General features: G+C 45.2%; 2 protein-coding genes across 9 annotated transcripts in view; one reads left to right on the forward strand and one right to left on the reverse strand.

The window, feature by feature from the left end:
• Nucleotides 1-39: 39 nt before the first annotated feature.
• Nucleotides 40-8,707, forward strand: TEX51 (testis expressed 51). The gene is made up of 7 exons (XM_020798781.3): nucleotides 40-305; nucleotides 1,443-1,517; nucleotides 2,288-2,377; nucleotides 3,855-3,872; nucleotides 5,818-5,907; nucleotides 6,785-6,851; nucleotides 7,543-8,707. Exons 1-7 carry the CDS (start codon nucleotides 56-58, stop codon nucleotides 7,781-7,783), a joined length of 831 nt encoding a protein of 276 aa, XP_020654440.3. The 5' UTR covers nucleotides 40-55; the 3' UTR covers nucleotides 7,784-8,707.
• Nucleotides 8,188-17,612, reverse strand: part of EPN1 (epsin 1) — a 36,954-nt gene continuing 27,529 nt past the window's right edge. For 3 of the 8 annotated variants that reach the window (XM_020798771.3, XM_020798772.3, XM_020798774.3), the window contains 7 exons: nucleotides 17,366-17,440; nucleotides 15,958-16,044; nucleotides 14,654-14,912; nucleotides 13,543-13,710; nucleotides 12,973-13,074; nucleotides 12,032-12,274; nucleotides 8,188-10,710 (listed from right to left, as the gene is read on the reverse strand). In XM_020798771.3, coding sequence (XP_020654430.3) covers nucleotides 10,364-10,710; nucleotides 12,032-12,274; nucleotides 12,973-13,074; nucleotides 13,543-13,710; nucleotides 14,654-14,912; nucleotides 15,958-16,044; nucleotides 17,366-17,440 — 1,281 coding nt within the window. In that variant the 3' untranslated portion in view covers nucleotides 8,188-10,363. The remainder of the gene's footprint in view (nucleotides 10,711-12,031; nucleotides 12,275-12,972; nucleotides 13,075-13,542; nucleotides 13,711-14,653; nucleotides 14,913-15,957; nucleotides 16,045-17,365; nucleotides 17,441-17,612) is intronic. The other 5 variants (XM_020798777.3, XM_020798775.3, XM_020798779.3 and 2 more) reach the window with 3 other exon arrangements.

The following is a 17,612-nucleotide window of genomic DNA, read 5'->3' on the forward strand; positions in this document are numbered from 1 at the left end:
GAACAGGAAGTGATGTAAAAAGCATAGGAGGAACCTGGAGAAGGACAAAGAGTTGATGGTCTGGACAGGAAGCAATGCCTTTGTTGTGGTTTCTATGGCTAAGGCACCACTGCTAGGATTCCTGGCCTGGGTGTTGCCTACGCAGCTGGCTGGCACATGTCTCCGGTGTTGGCGAGATGCCGCGGTGTACTTTGGCTACGATGTGGATCTGCTACTTGGTCAAGACTCAGAAGCCACAGACAAATTGGGGAAGCTTTTCCTGGGCAGAGCCGGGGACCGTGTCTCCAACAGCAGACAATTTTTGGGTACAGAATATAGGGAAGGGAAGCAACATTTCCTCCGATGTTAAGAAGCTTTTAAGAACTGCAAAATGGCTGTCCTTCTGAATCCCATATCTACTCCCATCCTCCTCCATGCCCTTTGCCTGACGCACACAGACATTTCCCAGTTGTGCAGAAAGGAATTGGGTTTGTAAGAAATCAGTGGTGGGGAAACCTGAAATTAAAAACCTAAAATCTGAGTACCTTGAATAGTTTGTAAGGTTGAGGGCTCTGAGTCTTAAGAAAATCTGATATAGTTAAATATGTGTATTTCAGAAGCTGTAAAACAATACTGATAAGCCTGTGAGAGTTTAATTAATCAGAATACAGTATAGCTCTGTATTTTATTCATATTCAGTTATATTCTTCTTGAGCATCTTGGCCCTCAAGAAGGAATTTACTACCACAGTGGGACTGCTGTATGCACAGGACTAGAACCTGTGGTTTCCCTTATCCGCTGACTGAAAAAATAAATAAAATAAAAACTCAGAAATACGTTTTGAAGGTGTATTACCAGAACAGGCCACTAGATTGAACCAGAGTGGCTTGTAGCCCGAGGTCTTCAAGGGAAGCTGCTTTGGGTGAAATGGAGAAACCGCATTTGTTGGAGGGGGTGTGCTGGGGGGGGGAGAGAAGGGATATCCCATGGTTCCAATACTGGCTCATCCTGCTCCCTTTTGATCTCTTATGGGTGTTCAGATGACAATAATGTGGACAGAGTAAAGTGTTTATACTCCAAATCAGAAGCTTAAAACATCCAGATATTCAAAAGTAACTATTTTCTCGCTTTCTGGAAAAAAGAAATTAAAAATGTTGCTTTTTAAAAAAAATTTAAAATGTGGGATCTAACTACTTTTTTCCTAGGGCCTTGGAATCACAATGGGAACTAATTAAAAGTTACTCTCATAACTCAGAAATAAATGACTTTCCCTAATGTGGACTCTCCTCCTCCATGTGTCACACTACAAGTCCCACGGTCCTCAGCCAGCACAGAAGTCTGGAATAGACTAATCGGTCACCATATAAATACTGGTGTTTTCTGCAGAGTGAGGAGAAGACCGAGGAATTAAACCAAAGACCTCAACCTATCACAGTTTTGTCTGTCTGCCCTTATGTTTGCAGAACGAGAACACATGGAACGGGAAGCTGGGAATCTTTTTCTTCGCCTCGAAAAGATTATTCAGAATAGTGGGAAAGGTAGGAACTAACTTGTTCCTTTCCTTCTAGATTTCCTGATTGGGCAACCTAGGCTGAGACTGTTGTAATTTGTAGCCCAAAAATTTATCAATAGTGGGAGCAGAATTTCACCCACATTAACCAATGGGTTTAAGAGCAATAGCTTTATTGGGAGTCTCAGAATTGGTTTATCATTCTCTCCTTCAGGTGGCACTCTAGCGCTATGCAGCTTAGCCATGTCTGACTGGTGGCAGAGCATGTACCTTCAACAACCACTTGTGTTCAGGATGATCTCCATTGATTCCTCTCCGAGGCACAGTGGGGGCTTGTTCCAATTCAGTCACCTATAACAGCTCAGTCTAAAATAATTGTACTTAGTCCACACTCTCTACTCGTATGTTTTATATTTACAAGGCAAGATTGTACACTTCGGGGATCTCTTAACAGCTAAGGAACAAGCAATAGGGATGTGCAAGTGTCGGATGACATGAAACTTGTTATTATTTGACTTTTATTTTTATTATTTTCACTGGTCATTTGTTATTGTTTCTTTAACTTATTGACTGTTAACTACTCAGCATAGTGCATCACACTAATGGAGTGGTATATAAATTAATGAAATAAAATAAATATTTTACTTTGATTGTTCGGAATTACATGATCCCCACCTCAAACTCAGCACCTCAGGTGCTCATTGTGGCTTCTCGGTCTAGACCTGACTGGACTCTAACCATTCTCTCTAACACAGTCTGGGGTTTGGTCAGTTTTGACCAGTTTCTGTTGACCCACAGATCAAGAACGTCTTCTGAAAGAAGCAGAGCAGGAAAAGCTAAATTTTGTCAAGAAATTGGAAGAGGCCTCTCATGCCTTTCTGAAGGAAAGTAAGTGCCACACCCAAAACGAAGCCAGCTCCCCTCTCTTGGCCATGCGTACCTCACTCCAATAGGCAGCACAGGACTAGGGTTTGGAGCTGCCTCTCCCCCCTATATTTTGAGGTAATGTGTCCTCCTGCTCAGTCCATGAACAATCCCACTCCATAGGCCTGTTGACCGATCACGTAGGGAGGGGGAATCCCACTGAGTTCACCTGGGTAAAAACAGGATATATATGTAACTAATACATAACCAACAAAGCAGGGGACAGGACCTGTCTTAATAAAGCCAGATTTACAGAAGGTAATTAGATATTTTTAAAATCACATTGAACTCTCCCCCCCCCCCCCCGCTGTTTGTGTGAGAGTTTAAGTCAGGTGTGCCATGCAGTTAAATGCACTTAACGGTCAACATCCTTTTGACCAGGAAACATAGCTTTTGAAGGGGATCCGAGAAGCAATGTTTGCATGTAGGCATGTTGATTAACCTTTTTGCTCTGTTTCCCTTGCTTCGATGCCCCATCCGGGACCTTCTTATACAACCTTTACATGCAACTACTGTAGGTTTGCCCTGCAAGGCCAGTGTAGAGATAAAACAAGGGTTTAAACTAGACGACCCTCCCCCTTAGGTGGCTCTAAACATGGTGGCCGTTCTTCCAGATTAACTAACACTGATCTTGCATATGGGGTGTGTTTACGTGGCCTGAAGATGCAGTAGGGTGGAATCTATGCAAAAGCTTATGTCAATAAAACTTGTTAATCTTTTGAGTTCCAGACAACTCTTTTTGGTGCATAATCCCTTCGTAATAAAAATGATTTGCCATCAAGTCAATTCTGATTTGTGGTAACTGTTTTCACGGTTGTCTAGGTAGAGAACACTCAGAAGTGGTTTACTATTCCCTTCTTCTAGGGAACCCTGGGACTGTGCATCTTGCCCACGGCTACCCAGGCTGGCTCTACTTGCAGGATGCACAGTGGGAAACTGAACTTCAAACCTCTGACTCTGCAGGCAGATACCTAAACTACTGAGCTATCCAGCCAGCCACATAACCCCTTACAATTTACTTACTGGTTTCATTTATATCCCAGTATTTAAAGGCAGCATGCACAGCATTCTTCCTCCCTACTTTTTCCTACAACAACCATATGAGGTAGGGCAGTCTGAGAGTATGCGTAGCTCAAGGTTACTCAGCCAGTTTCATGGTTTGATTTGGGGATGAATTCCCAAGTCCTAGTCCAATGATAACCACTTGACAGTGGCCATCCCTCAGTTAGAAGATGCGTCAGCAGGGCTCCTAGAGAAAGTGGTCAACCCAACAATGAAATGCATAACAGAGATTCTGGAGAGTGGGACAAAAATGTTGGGTGAAGATAAGAGAAAATAAGGGAGATATATGGGTTGCTCGGGTATGGGGGAAATGTAAATTGCTCATTCTTCTAACATTAATTCCTTTGTTTTTCCTCTTCTTTGCATTATGACCTGGCAGTTTGCAGTTTTTCCTGTGGTGAGTCCATGTGTCTAAACCAGAGGTGCATCTGTTGGACCATCTGTTGTCTTGTATACGCCCGTCTGCATTTAAACATCTAACTTCAGTTGCGCAGATGCATGTGTGTTAATACTGCCAGTTATAAATGGTGGGTGGGATGTGCTCCTTCCCCATGACCCCAGGCTGACTTCCCTCCCTTCCTTGCGAGATTGAGATGAACAATACAGGGCTCAGGAGGGAACGTGGCCTATACCTCAGCACTTGTCATGAATTCCTTTAGGCAAATAACTGAGCCATTACTAAAATGCATTATGACTGTAATTTGAGAAAGAATATTTGTATCCTTTTTCCAGTGTAACTGGGTCTTGCAACAGAATTATGGCCCGTGTGTTATTGTACAACAGGACAGCAGTTTTAGTGTACAGATTTTTGTTTTAAGTAACTACTGTAAAATGTAGCTTTCTCAGAAATATCCATGAAAGCACACAATGTTAGTCTTCAACATGCTTTTGTACTATTTTTATTAACAGTAACCAATTGCTTCTATAAGCCTTAAAGACTACAAAAATAAGTTGCTTTTCAAAAGTAATTTCCAAAGCTTTGTTTACCCACAGAGACCTAATAAATATTTCCATACTGTTTTTGTGTGCCAGACTTTGAAAAAGAAAGAACAGCTCCCTAGCTGTGATGTTGAGGCAGAAAAGCAGAAATCTGAAGTCACTAAAAGATCAATGCTTGTTCAGGAGGTTTCTTTTTGTCTGTTTGTGTGTTCTTGGTTTTGTTTTACTAGGTGTTTTTTTTAAATCTAAGCATATTTTTTGAAAAAGAGCACCTGTAGCATCTATACTCCCATTCACCTGTAGTCCTGTTCTTTCTTTACTTAAACTCTTCCACTATCAGTGTGAGGAGTATGAAGTGATAGTGTTACGGCCTTACCGTGGCTACAGAACAAACTGGGAGCGGTGATTCCAGATTAATCAAAGATATTAATCTCTGCAAATAAAAATATCTCGTCTAGACATGCTCTTCTCTAGACACTCTCTGTGTTGCTATTTTAAATTACACTAGTGCTTTTAAAGCCAATTTGCAGGCTATTTTATTTAATTGAATTGAACTGGATCCAGACTTAATCATACTAACAGCAGACCCACTGAAATCAATAAGGCTTAAAATGTCAATGGGTTTATTCTAGGCAGGATGAAGTCTAGAGCCAACTCAGTGGGTTTGATTAAGTGTGGATCCAAACTGTTAGCTGGCTTCCTATCACACTTTTCTGTATATACAGTAGTCTTATTGCTCCCAGTGTTACTGAAATAGGCTAGTTGTACAGGATGATAAAAAATACCACCTTCTGCAAGCATAAACATAATTTCCAGTGGTGTGAGCTCCAGTTTGCACAACTAGAAGCTGGCAATTGGTTGAGAATGGTGGCGCATGTTGCTGTGGAACAGTTATGCTTTGCCACTATGTATAGGATTCTGACGATGGTTTGCAGTAACCATTCATACTTTAGATTCCAAATCACAACTCCTGAGTCAAATGTGCAGGCCTCCCTGTGGTTTCTCACTTTACCCACTGACCTTGAGGATCCCTATGCCAAACAACAGTCTCTGGGAAACCATGTTTTGTAGATTAATATGAGATACAGTACAGTATTTAGTTCGTGATCTTATAACATTGCATGGTCATGGGCTACACTAACTTTCCATAACTAAAAGACCTCCCAGTTATTGTTTGCTCGAGATGATGGGAGCTATATTCTGTGACAAATATAGACATGTTGTGGTTTGCAAGCTTAGTTCAAAACATATGTTCAGATCTTGATTTGTAAATCATTCAGATTCTGCTGGTTTAGCTACTGCAAAAAAAAGACACATAGTTTTGCATTGCATCCAAACCACATGTGATTTGTCACTTCTTAAAAATTTCCTAGTCTAACCTTTCTCTCTTGTCTTCACCACAGCCAAGTCCCGGTTCCGTCCCTACGAGGTGGTGCAATGCATCAACTGCCGGCTACTCAAAGCTCCCTGCAATGATCCTGTAGTATGTGCAGGTACCTTTCTGCTCTATCTGCTTCAAATATAGCATTGCTTCCACATGGTTGTGGTGTGCAAATAAAACAGAATAGGCCCATATACACTATCGTGCAATTCTTATAGGAATGCTGTGATACAAATGTAAACAAACAAATACTACCTGTCATCCTTTTGAAGAGACTGGGCAGATAACAGAAGAGATATGCTTCCAGTGTCCCCTTAGACTCACCACATAATTGGATTAAAATGAACATGTTTTACATCTCCATGACTGGAGAGTATAATTTGAGATCAACCTCAATCAAGGGCTATCTTAATGAGGCATTAAAGGGTGGATTAGACCTGGATGATCTTGGGCTAGTTGCCGGTTACATCTCCTTGCCCAACCTAACCTGTTTCACAAACTTGTTTTAAGGATACAAATGGGAATAGAGGAAAGGGATACACAACTATGTATGACTCGTTAGGGAAAATGTAGGATAAAAATGTAAAGAAATAAATATTCACCTCTCTCCGTCCCTACCAGTGTTATTTTGTTCTGGTTCCCTCAGAGATGGCAGCTGATTTCACCCTCTTCAGTTTATTTCTCCCAAGGAAAGAGTGAACGTCTAGAGAATGAACTCAATGGCCTTATAGGCCCCTTCCAACTTTATGATTCTGTTAAGAGCGCTTAGTCATTGCACAGCAATCAAATGCATGCTGTGTAAGGTCCTCATATTTGCAAATCCTTGCAACTTCTGACAAGCTGTGAGGTGCTTTCTTGTTGTTAACCTAATTTTAGAAACATGAGACTACAGCTGGACATGTATTTCATGGGATCACCCTCCTAGTTATTATCAGAACTCTATTGCGATAATTATTTTGTGTCCTTCCTTCTGAAAAAAATTTAAACAGGGCCCAATGTTCTCACGGGAGTGTCGGTAACATTTCTGATCTTGCTGGGTATCGGAGGCATATGGTGGTAAGTTGAGAGATTCTGTTTCAGGATGGGTGGGATGGAAGGTGGAGTGCCTTTCACAAACTGGTGCTTTCCAGATTTGCTAGACTAAAGTTCCCATCATCTCTAGCAAACAAGAAATGGGAGGGTATTTGGTTGTGGAAAGTTGGTGTAGAGCAGTGGTCCCCAACGTTGGGCCTCCAGATGTTTTTGGACTACAACTCCCAGAAGCCTTCAGCACCACCCCTGCTGGCCAGGATTTCTGGGAGTTGGAAGTCCAAGAACATCTGGAGGCACAAGGTTGGGGACCACTGGTGTAGAGACCATGAGGATGCAACACTGCAGGATCTCAGGAGTGATAACTTCCAGGACTTTAGTATATTACCTGTAGGAATGGTGTTTGGTTACAGAGACTCCCCATGGAAACCCAGGTCTCATATGAACTTGTAAGGAAAGTCATTCTCAGCCCCAGTTGCCCTCTCTACAAATGGGAGAGAAAAACCACTAACCCATTTTTATAGAGTGTGGCAAGGATGATGGCAACATTATGTGTAGAAACCATTGTGAACATGTGAAGGCACTATCTCTCTCCCGCCCCCACCCCCGCCCCCGCCCCATTACATTTCGGTTGTTGTTTGAGATGATGGCTCTGGAAGGCAGCAGCTATGTTGCATCGCTATGCAAGACTGCACTCACTGTTCCTCTCTGGCTGCAGGTATCGCCGTCGAAAGAAAAAAGCAGGAAAAGAAGACAAATCTGAAGATGATGAAGAGAAAGAGAGTTCAAGTAGTTCAGAGGGCTCGGAGAGCTCTGAGTCAGAAGAAGCTGTCTCAAGCCCTTCACCAGCCAGGAAGCCAAGTACTCCACTGACGAATAACCCACCAACAGTGAATATCCCAAGCCCCCCACCTTTTGACTTCCCAAGCCCCCCACCATTCAGTGATGCCGGATATTAAATCATTTACAGTGGTTACTGGCTTCCATCATTTCTGTGTCTACAGGATGTCTCTTAACGCAACCAGTGATCCATGCAGCTCTCGAGGACTGTGTCATTTGGCCACTGTGCTTTAATAACAGCAGGGATTATAGACCAGACCAGACCACCACAGGAGATTTTCACTTTGTAAAAATACATCACAGATGTTTGCACGTGGGCTGGTCAACATGTCGCTCTGCTGATGTCTCTGACTGCAAGTCCCTTCAATATAGGCTATTGGGAGTTGCAGTTCAACACCTGAAGGGCCACAGGTTGCCCATCCCTTCTCTAAACAAAAGAACAGCAACCTACCTCTTTCCCTCCAGTGAGATCAACTCATCCCTTCTCCCCTGAAAGCAAACCACCCGGGAGGTGCCCAAGCCATTGGGTGCCAGAGAATTTCCATTTATTTCAATTCATTTAATAGCATTTTCCTGATGCATACAGGTTGGGGATTGGAAAGGGAGAGACAAGAGCCAGCAGGGAGGGTCACACACAGCCAAAATCATTCTCCTCCACCCCTAAAACAATGACACAATGATTCTTCAAATATACCGGTGTGTGGAGAAAAATACCCCCCTCCCCTGGCGTGATTGACTTTGGGGGGCAGGGGGATGGAGGAAACACAACATTAAGAAATCATTATTGGGGCGGGGAATCAAGGGGGAGCGAGAAGAGATGATGGATTTTGCAGATTGTCCTGGGTGCAAACGAGCACCCCCTGTAGCATACAACAGGCACTGACAACCACAGCAGCAACACATACGCACAGGTGCACACACGCACACACAAACACACACACAGCCTTTGACCCTCCCCTGCCCCACAAGCTGCTGCTGCTGCTGAAGGGGTAAAAGCAGCTCCATTCCCCCCCCCCACTCAAGCCCCTCCCTTTTTAAGCCAGTCTTGAGAAGAAAGTGAGGCTTCTCTGCCTTGTGCTTCTTCAAGGAGGGCAGTCGGGCTTTCCCTGTCGCATCAAATAGAGCAGTCCTTCTGGGCAGTTTCAGAGCACAGGAGATGTAGAGGAGGAGGTTGCAATGTTGGGGGGGAAAAGCAGCTCATGATGTGTGGAAAGTTGAGGGCATGGACTGTGTGGGATCACCACCTAGGTGAAGAGTGCTCCTTGGTGTCTCTGCAGAGATGACTCGTTTCCCCCTTTTTCAAGCAGTGCGCACTGAAGGTGAGAAACAGTGAGGTGGGAAGACAATCTGTACACTTCCTTTTTCTCGGGGTCTCTGCCTTCTCTACTTGCCCCATGAGAGTCCTTTAGCCTGGCCTGTCCAGAGTTCAGAGAAGGGAGAGCTTTAGGGTCTCCGGTCTTCTGAAATCCACAAACATGTTGGCTCTTTCCACCCCTCTGAGAAGCAGGCTGGGCACTCCAAACCCTGCAACAAGTTTTCTCCTCCACCAAGTTCTGCCTTTTGAGACATTTCAAGAACCACAGAGCATGGATCCACTGGAGCGCTCCAGTCCCGACCTTCACAACTTGGCTGCATCGTCTCTTGCTTCAAAGCTTCCCCCCTGCCACAGGTGTGATGACACACTAACGGGATTCCAGGCTGCTCGCAAAGAGCGGTTCCTCCTCGGATCATCACATTGCAGGCAGCAGATTGCTGGGCGCACCCCTCTCCCACCCCCCACCCCCCCCCATAGAACGGCCTAGTTCCTCTTTTTTTAAATCCAGCTTTGGTCTTTGACCATAGATTGGTGGTATCCTCCTTGGCCTGAAGGATGGAAGAGTCCATGATTCCCAGTGTCTCAGCTGTTCCAAATGTAGTGATGGGCTACATCAGTGTCTACCCAACCCTATTTCAATCCCCCACCTCCCAAAGTAAAAAAAAAAAAAGCTTGGTCCTGGCTATGAGAAGATAGGTGGATGGAGAAGAGGTAACTGATATCTGGAAGGGAATGGGCAGGGAATTGGGGTGTGTGTCATAATTTAAAGGTCTGTGTCCCCCACCCCACCCTTCCCCACCCCACAAGTGAACACTGCATGGAAGGGTCTAGAGGCAAGACTTTGGCCACTTCTTTATCAGATCCCCTTCCATAGGAGTTGGAGTGTGAATTATGCACCATAAGAATGGATGAGGCCAAAAAACATTCCGAATCAGCCATTCCTTCCAAAATGGGACAACTATTGGGATAAATTTGAGAGAGGGTGACAAAAGTTTTTAAAGAACACGCTGCTCCCCCTCCCCACACCCCTCTCAAGCTTCACTCTGATGAAAAAAAGTGAGCAAGGGTGGCCTGCTTCAGTGGCCAAAATGGAACCTCCCAGCTAGCCTGGAGAACCACACAAGAGAAGGGAACCTCTTCATGCCTCGCCCACCCCAAAACTAAAAGGGGGAAAGGCCCTCCTACTCCCAACATGGGGGTAGTAGAACCTGCTATAAAGGACTTAAGTCTCTCCCCCTTCCATCCATCCCCCTGCAACCTAAACCCAGCTGCCCTGATTTTTGAGCAGAATCTTAGGGGGCCCCACTGCAGATTGGGAATATGGGGGTGGTGAAGAGAATGGTGTAGAGGGTCGTTGCCACAGGGATAAAAGTTTCCCACCAGATTATAGCAAGAAAGGGTTGGTGCTTCCCATCGTGGAAGCAGAGCTGCTGGGAACCACACCGGCTGGACCCAGACTCTGAGGGGGGAGACCCATGGCTGGGAGCCCCATGGGCGGAACGACCCCTAAAGGCTGTACCCCCACAATTGGGGAAACAGTCGCTAAGGGCATTCCAGGGGCCATAGGGGAGACGGAGACCATCGGGGGTGCGGCGGGGAAGGCAGCAGGGGCTGGCTGGGAGAGAGGAAGGACTGGACTGACGCGGAGTTGGTTGAGTGAAAGTGGATTGGCGGCCGTTGCCTGGAATGGGTTTGTGGTCGAGGCAGATGGGGTGGAGGCTGCAGCTGAACCTGCAAAGGGGCAGAGATAGAGAGAATAAAAAACAAGTGAGAGAGCAAGAGACTAAGATCAAGAAACAGGCTAATGAACCCAAGGATCCTCTGTCAAATGCTTGCTATTCCCCAAGTCTAGGAAAGTTCCCTTTTTGGACTACAAATTCTACCATGGCCAAAGAGCTGCAGTAAAAAAAGAAAAGGAAAGGAAAAAAAAAAGAGAGAGAACTTCTAAACCCATCAGAGTCTGATTCCTAGGCATCACCCTGATCAAATCATCTGAGGGGTTCCTCCTATCAACTCCATTATAAAGTGCCAGAGTCTGTCGGATGAAGAGTTTAGAAGCAAATATGAATAATTTCATTTCAGTCTGACAAAAAAAAAGGCCTAGGATAAGGCAGGATGTCCTACATGTGCACCAGTTTTTTATTTCCAGTGACAGTGGGCAGGCACAGATCTTTTCAACACAAGACTCCCATCTTAGCTTGTTCCCAAAGATTCTTTTGGCACAATCTCTTCATGGTGGTTTGCTTCTGCTATTGTTGAGCAGACATCAATCAGAAACCCTTTTCCAATCCACCTTCTTCTGCCTAGTCATCGATTGCACTATAGATGTTCCTTATCCACTGTCCATTTCCTAGAGAATCTGGGAAATCTGCAAGCCCGCCACCTCAAAGGAAGCCAGGAGTCCTACTTTCTCGTCTCCTATGCTAGGGACCCCCATACACTGTGTATGTGCTGTGAAGCCAGATCATGCCTTTTTGAGGTTTAAAGATAACCTTTTAGATCTCAGGGCTGTGAGATGATAGAGGAAAAGATTACTAGTAGGGGGGAAGGGGACTTCCTTGCCTTGCATGGCTTGGCTAGTCAGAGTTAGTTTTGCAGGATCAGGGAGAATAAGTGGCATAAACCTTCTACAATAAGCTATATTTTCTCACTTCAGCAGGCAGATTAGGTGGAATGCATAGTTTAATATTATTTCTGTAATCCACTCGTAGCAACCCTGCCAAGGCTACTCCAAAACAGCAATACCCAGAGATGAGGAATGGGAGACCTAACATTGTTTAGATGTTGCTGGCCTGCACCTACCTCCCATCACCCTCAGCCAACATTGCTAGCAATAAACACCCAGAGGGGTGCATAATCCCCACTGTAGTCACAGACAAACAAAATTTTAAAAAAGGTGGACACCAGCTTTGTATCCATGCTATTATTGGAGTGTCCTAGTAAACCTATCTCATCCTGTTATCTGAAGTTGAAATGCCTAGTCATGAAGAAACAGGAACTCTCTAGGCTACAAATCACCCTGGCCACAGGGTCCAGCCATCAGCATGCTTACCAGATGGCAGGAAGGGGTTGGAGGCCTTTGTGCTGCTTGAGAGGCCAGTAGGCTTGCTGACCAATGAGTCCAGATCGACCAGGGCAGCGTTGGGACCCAGGAAGGACTCTGGGGTCTTGCGTGTTGGCTTGGAGGTCTCAGGCAGCGACCCACTCATGGCGGCCATGTCAAAAGCGTTGGGGCTGTCAGTGCCACCACTGGTCCGGGAAACAGGCACCTCACCGGCTAAGAGTGACAGCTCACCTGGAGATGGAGACGGGAAGGGAATCATAAGAGAAAGGATAGGAAGATCCATACAAGCAGAGAATGGAATGGAGAAATACAACCATGGCTTAGAAAAAAAAATTGAATGGCTTGAGAGCTACAGCTACAAGAAAACATCAACCCACTGGCTGGGGGATTCTGGGAGTTGTAGTGAAAAACAACCCTTCTTCTCCAAATGTATGTCATGCAAGTCACCAAAATAAAAAAAAATCACAAATAGTCACAAATAAAAGAAAATCTGGCTCACTTGTTGGTCTTAAAGCCAAAAAAAAAAAAAAAAAAAAAAGGAAATGTTTGCATGCAAAATCTCAAGCAAGTCCCAAGATTTTTTAAAACAACAACACACAATATGATTCCAATGGGGGTGGGGTCGGAACTCTCTTCATAATCCATGCAGAGACAAAATTGGCCCTTGGAGTACAAACTCAGAATGAGATTTGATTGCAAAGACGATGGTGGCGACAACCAAAATGGCAGCATCCGGGGAGTCTTTTGTGCCTGAAGGTGTCACCTGTCTCATCTGAAGGAATCACGAACCAAAGACTTGGATCAACAAGTGCCTCTCTGTGCGTCAGAGAGTTACCAAATAGCAGGCAAGGGGAGTGCAGCCATGCAGGAGAAAGAAGGGAGCACGGAGGCAAGAGAGACAGAGGAGCCATGCAGGAAGCAGGGCTCACCTGTGCTGCTCCCAGATTTGGGCAGTGCTGGGCGCAGGCTGTCGAAATCCGAGAATTCGTCCCCGTCCCCGGGGCCTCCAAACTGCTCAAAGCCTCCACCAGCTGGAGGGAGGAGGGGGAAGGTAAAGGGGAGGAGAGGAGGTGGCAGGATTAACAGGGCATCCACATCATGCTTTGCTCTGATTCTGATCCAGGAGTCCTTTCCCACACATAGGATGATCCCCCTACAGCAGTGGCTCCTACCTCTGGGCCCCCAGATGTTCTTGAACTAAAACTTGCAGAAACCTGCACCACTAGCTGTGCTGGCTAGGATTTCTGGGAACTGTAGTCCATGAACATCTAAGGACCAAAGGTTGGGAAGCACCGCATAGACAAGAGAATGGAAACATTTGGAAGAACAAGTCCCATGCTAACTATGGGGGTTTTGTAGTCCAAAGCAGTAACTTTTCCAAGCTCAGGTACATACCTAGGAATCCTGATTCCCAGCCTATTAGACCTTAGCCTCCCACTCACCCCCATTTCTCTCTCATTCCCCCGATTCATAAGCCCCATCCTTTTCTTCTCTCTCACCTGCCGTGCCGTTGGTGCTAGGTTTTGAAGGAGAACCGCCCCACGGATCTGAAAAAGTTGAGGCTGGAGCCCAGGGATCTGGTGCCGTTTTCCCTTGGGGTGCTGGAGCTGGACCAGAGGACCATGGGTCTGTGGATGGTGCTGCTGTGGGCCCAGTAGAACCCCCGCCTGGGAGGAAAAGTAACACACAGGACAGTAACACTTAATTAATGTTGTATCTTTAACCTGTGTTTTAAACTGTGCCTTTAAATCAATTCTCTTTTAGTTCTTGATCTTGTTTTCATTTTAATTGGTGCTTGAAAACATTGCCTTTTTGGACTACAACTCCTAGCATCCTTGCCTGAGCGAATTCTGGGAGTTGTAGTACAAAAAGTAACTTCCACGAGCTCTGGTTTTTATTCCATTTTCAGTTTAACCTTACTGTAAGCTACCTTGTATTGGGAAGCACAGTGGCAGATACATCCAATAAACACAAACAAATGAACACTTGGTATGCTCTAGCATTGAGCTATGATAGTCTCCTCCATCAAGGAAATATAACTATTGTCCAACCATTGATTGCTTACTAGCTAAAAACAAGGGGAACAGAGCCTTGCGTTCAAAGATGACATTTTGGGTCTTGATTTAAATTTACATCCTGCCTACTTGGTCAGTCACTCACAGGTCTTCATCCACAGGTGAGAAATACATGGTACTCCACCTGTTGAGTAACATTGCCAAGAGCTTCAAAAAGTAACTTTTGGACAATAGTTCCTAGAATTCCTTAGTCTACATGTTTATGCAGAGGGTAAATGTGAGTGCTAACATTCAACAGGTAATGTTTCTCTGCTCTGCCACTGTCAGTGCTGACAGGGGTTGATAGGAACATCATCTGGAAGGGAATATATCCGCCAAGGTTTCTTCTCCTTCCTGCCCTGGAGGACAGAAAGGTGAGCAAAGGAGGATGATCACTGATTCCCACAATATTTATTTATTTATTTATTTACCTTATATACCACCCACATTACCCAAAGGTTTCTGGGCAGATATGTGTACCGTGTTAAAATAAATAAATCAGTAATGTTGTGAAGAGTTCTTAATGAATCCTGTTCTGTTCAAAAATTGTTCTTACCTTCATGTTTCCATGGGTCAGTGCTTGGAGCTGAAGTGCCTCCCCATGGATCTGGGGGGGCTGCAGGAGGTGCTGTGGTGCTGCCCCAGGGATCTCCTGTGGAAGCCACTCCAGTAGTGCCTGGTCCCCAGGGGTCAGTGGGAGCTGCGGATACAACTGGGGCAGGGCCACCCCAAGGATTGGCAGGAGCAGGAGAAGTGCCCCAAGGGTCAGAGGCTGGTGGGGCAGTGAAGACGTCAGCAAGATCCATCAGGGATGACTGCAATGAGGAGGGTTGTCAAGATGTGAGAATTTGTGTGTAAAAGGTGTTAAAAAAGGTACGTGGGGTATAGAACAAGTAGCCCTGAAAATGAAAATGCTTTTAGAATTAAGGCTTGAACAATAGTATGCTATAGTCATTGTAAAACAATTAGCAGGCTGGTTGTTGTGGGTTTTTTTGGGTTCTTTGGCTGTGTTCTGAAGGTTGTTCTTCTTAACGTTTCGCCAGTCTCTGTGGCCAGCATTTTCAGAGGACACTTCTTGGAGAAAAGGCAGGATACAAAATACCAAAACTCAACCAAAGATCAAGCAAATGTCAAAAATTACACAATCAATCAAGGAGCCTTGCCTTCCCCCTTGGCTTTGTTGCCTGTTTTGAACAAATGATATTGCCCACCTCTACTTTAGGATTAAACCTGCCAATACAGGTGGGCTTTCTCCTTTTTTAATCAATCAATCAATCAATCAATCAATCAATCAATCAATCAATCAATCAATCAATCAATCAATCAATCAATCAATTAATTAATTAATACATTCATACTTTTCACAGGGATTAAAACTCCCAGTTGGCCAGTTGGGGATTTAAGGAATTGTAATCCAGAAGAAGGGAATGGTCAACCACTTTTGAGTATTTTCTACTTAGAAAAAACTAGAAAGGGTTTCTGGAAGTCAGAATTGTTTTCTCAGCACACATTATTATTATTATTAATCCATAAATAACTTTCTAAGTTCTTTTCCTGAAAAGATAGGTAGGGAGCAGGGAGCGCAGAATAGGTACTTGGATATATAGCAAAAGCCCAGAGTCCACTTGGTTCACTAAGTCTAACCCCAAAGTTTGCAGACGTCAGCCTTTTCAGATCTTTTCCTTCTTCTTCCTTGTTTTAGATTTCCCAAATCCCAGGTCAACTTTCTAACCACTATATCAAATTGACCACCATAATCCATCATCGTACACAAGAGCCTCTCTCTTCAGCCCTTGCGGCTGGTAGTCTACCATTCAAAGTCATCAGCCCCACTACTGTATACATTTGGTCCTGCCTCACCTCCTCCTTGGCAGGCACGGTCTCCTTTTTGCTCTCCTCAATGGCCATCTGGAGCCGTAGGTCATCTCCGCGTCGGATCCGCTCCTCCTGAAAGAGGTTTTTGGGAGGGACAGAGGGACATCAACAATGGACAGAGGATGAACGCAGGCAGCTAGCTACTCACCTTCAGCAGAAGGAGGCAAAGAAGAGATGCTTGTGGCAAAGCAGCTGGGCCGTGTGAAACTTTGCCTTCAGGACGATGTCTGATGGAGCCAAGAATGAGCCAAGTGCTGCCTTACTCCTCTCCAAAAAACCAGTCCCTACTGCTTCTAAAGCCCTTCCTCTGCATAACTAACTCTTCATCACGTCTTCCTCCAAATGCAAAAACCCAAATGTACTTTCTCTACGTTCACTCCACACACCCCACTGTCTAAATATCTTGATCCCAAGCCCCTGTGTATTATCCTCTGGGGGCAAATTTGTGGAGTGGAGAAGCAAATTTTCTTCCCCATCATCCCTGGAGAGGAAGCAACAGGCCTAGAAATACTTTTTTTTTAAAGAAAGGAAGTAAAAACTGAAGTGAAAGACATCCTGCTCTGATTTTTGGAAGACGGAGTGGAATGAAAGGGGATGTCAACGCAAAAACTGCCCCTCCTGGAAGACTTTCAGGAGAGAGGGGGGAAATACTTATTCAAAACATACAGATATTTTCCGCGGCCACAAGGGAGAGGTATCTGAAAATCTGAGGGTTCCAACTTTATCCATCCCTATCTTAGTGTCTTTATAAATCTCAGGTCTCTTCTTTACTACCCCCTTCCACACCCATCACTCACCTCCACCCACCTCCTGAATCTAGTCAACTCCACTCAAATAAATAATACCAAGAGACTTTTTCCCCATACCCTGCCACTTCACCGTCGGTCCTTATCATCATCAGATTAATTCTCCCGCCATAAAGGAATCCCAACCCTTTGCCTCATGTTGTATCCACTGTGTTCACTCCATGTTTCCCACCCTCTACTGCTCTCCCAGCTTCTTCCACCTCTTCCTTTGATGAGTCACCTCAAATCTTCTGAAGCTGCACACAAAATGCCTCAGCAGGCGCCGGTTTATGGTCACAGCAAAGGTCTGAAGACAGGGACTGACCATCCTACTTCAAGGCCTCCCTTGAGGGAAGGCATCTTAGGAAAGCTCAATTCTACAGTGGGCAATTACAAGAGAGGTCTAAAACAAGAGAACATGGAGACCTGGTACCGCCACCGCTGGATCATTCTGCTCAGGACGGGATGTGGAGAAACAGAGAAGGCTGAGTTAGTTTGAAAAAAGTGTAAGGAAGGGCCTGCTTGAGGAAAAGAGGTTTAGTTGATTATTTCAGGGAGGAAGAGCTGCTGTGAGGGGGAAGAGGATGGGCGCACGGGCAGAGTCTAACCTTGTCGTGTTCCTCTTTGCTCAAGCTAAGGGCTAGCTGGAGCTGTAGGTCTTCATCGGCGGCTGCTGCAGGGGGCTGGGGGGGAAAAACACAACATAAGAGGCATGGAATGAAGTTCGAGGCAAGGGAGGAAGGAAGGGAGGGAGGGTATAAGGGAAGGAGAGGAAAGATGGATGGACTGTAGATACCTGCAATTCGCACAACTGCTGCCACCCTAGGCTGCAAGGGACCATTCAGCATATCTGCC

The sequence above is a fragment of the Pogona vitticeps genome, chromosome 6, assembly GCF_051106095.1.
Source record: "Pogona vitticeps strain Pit_001003342236 chromosome 6, PviZW2.1, whole genome shotgun sequence".
Classification (NCBI taxonomy): domain Eukaryota; kingdom Metazoa; phylum Chordata; class Lepidosauria; order Squamata; family Agamidae; genus Pogona; species Pogona vitticeps.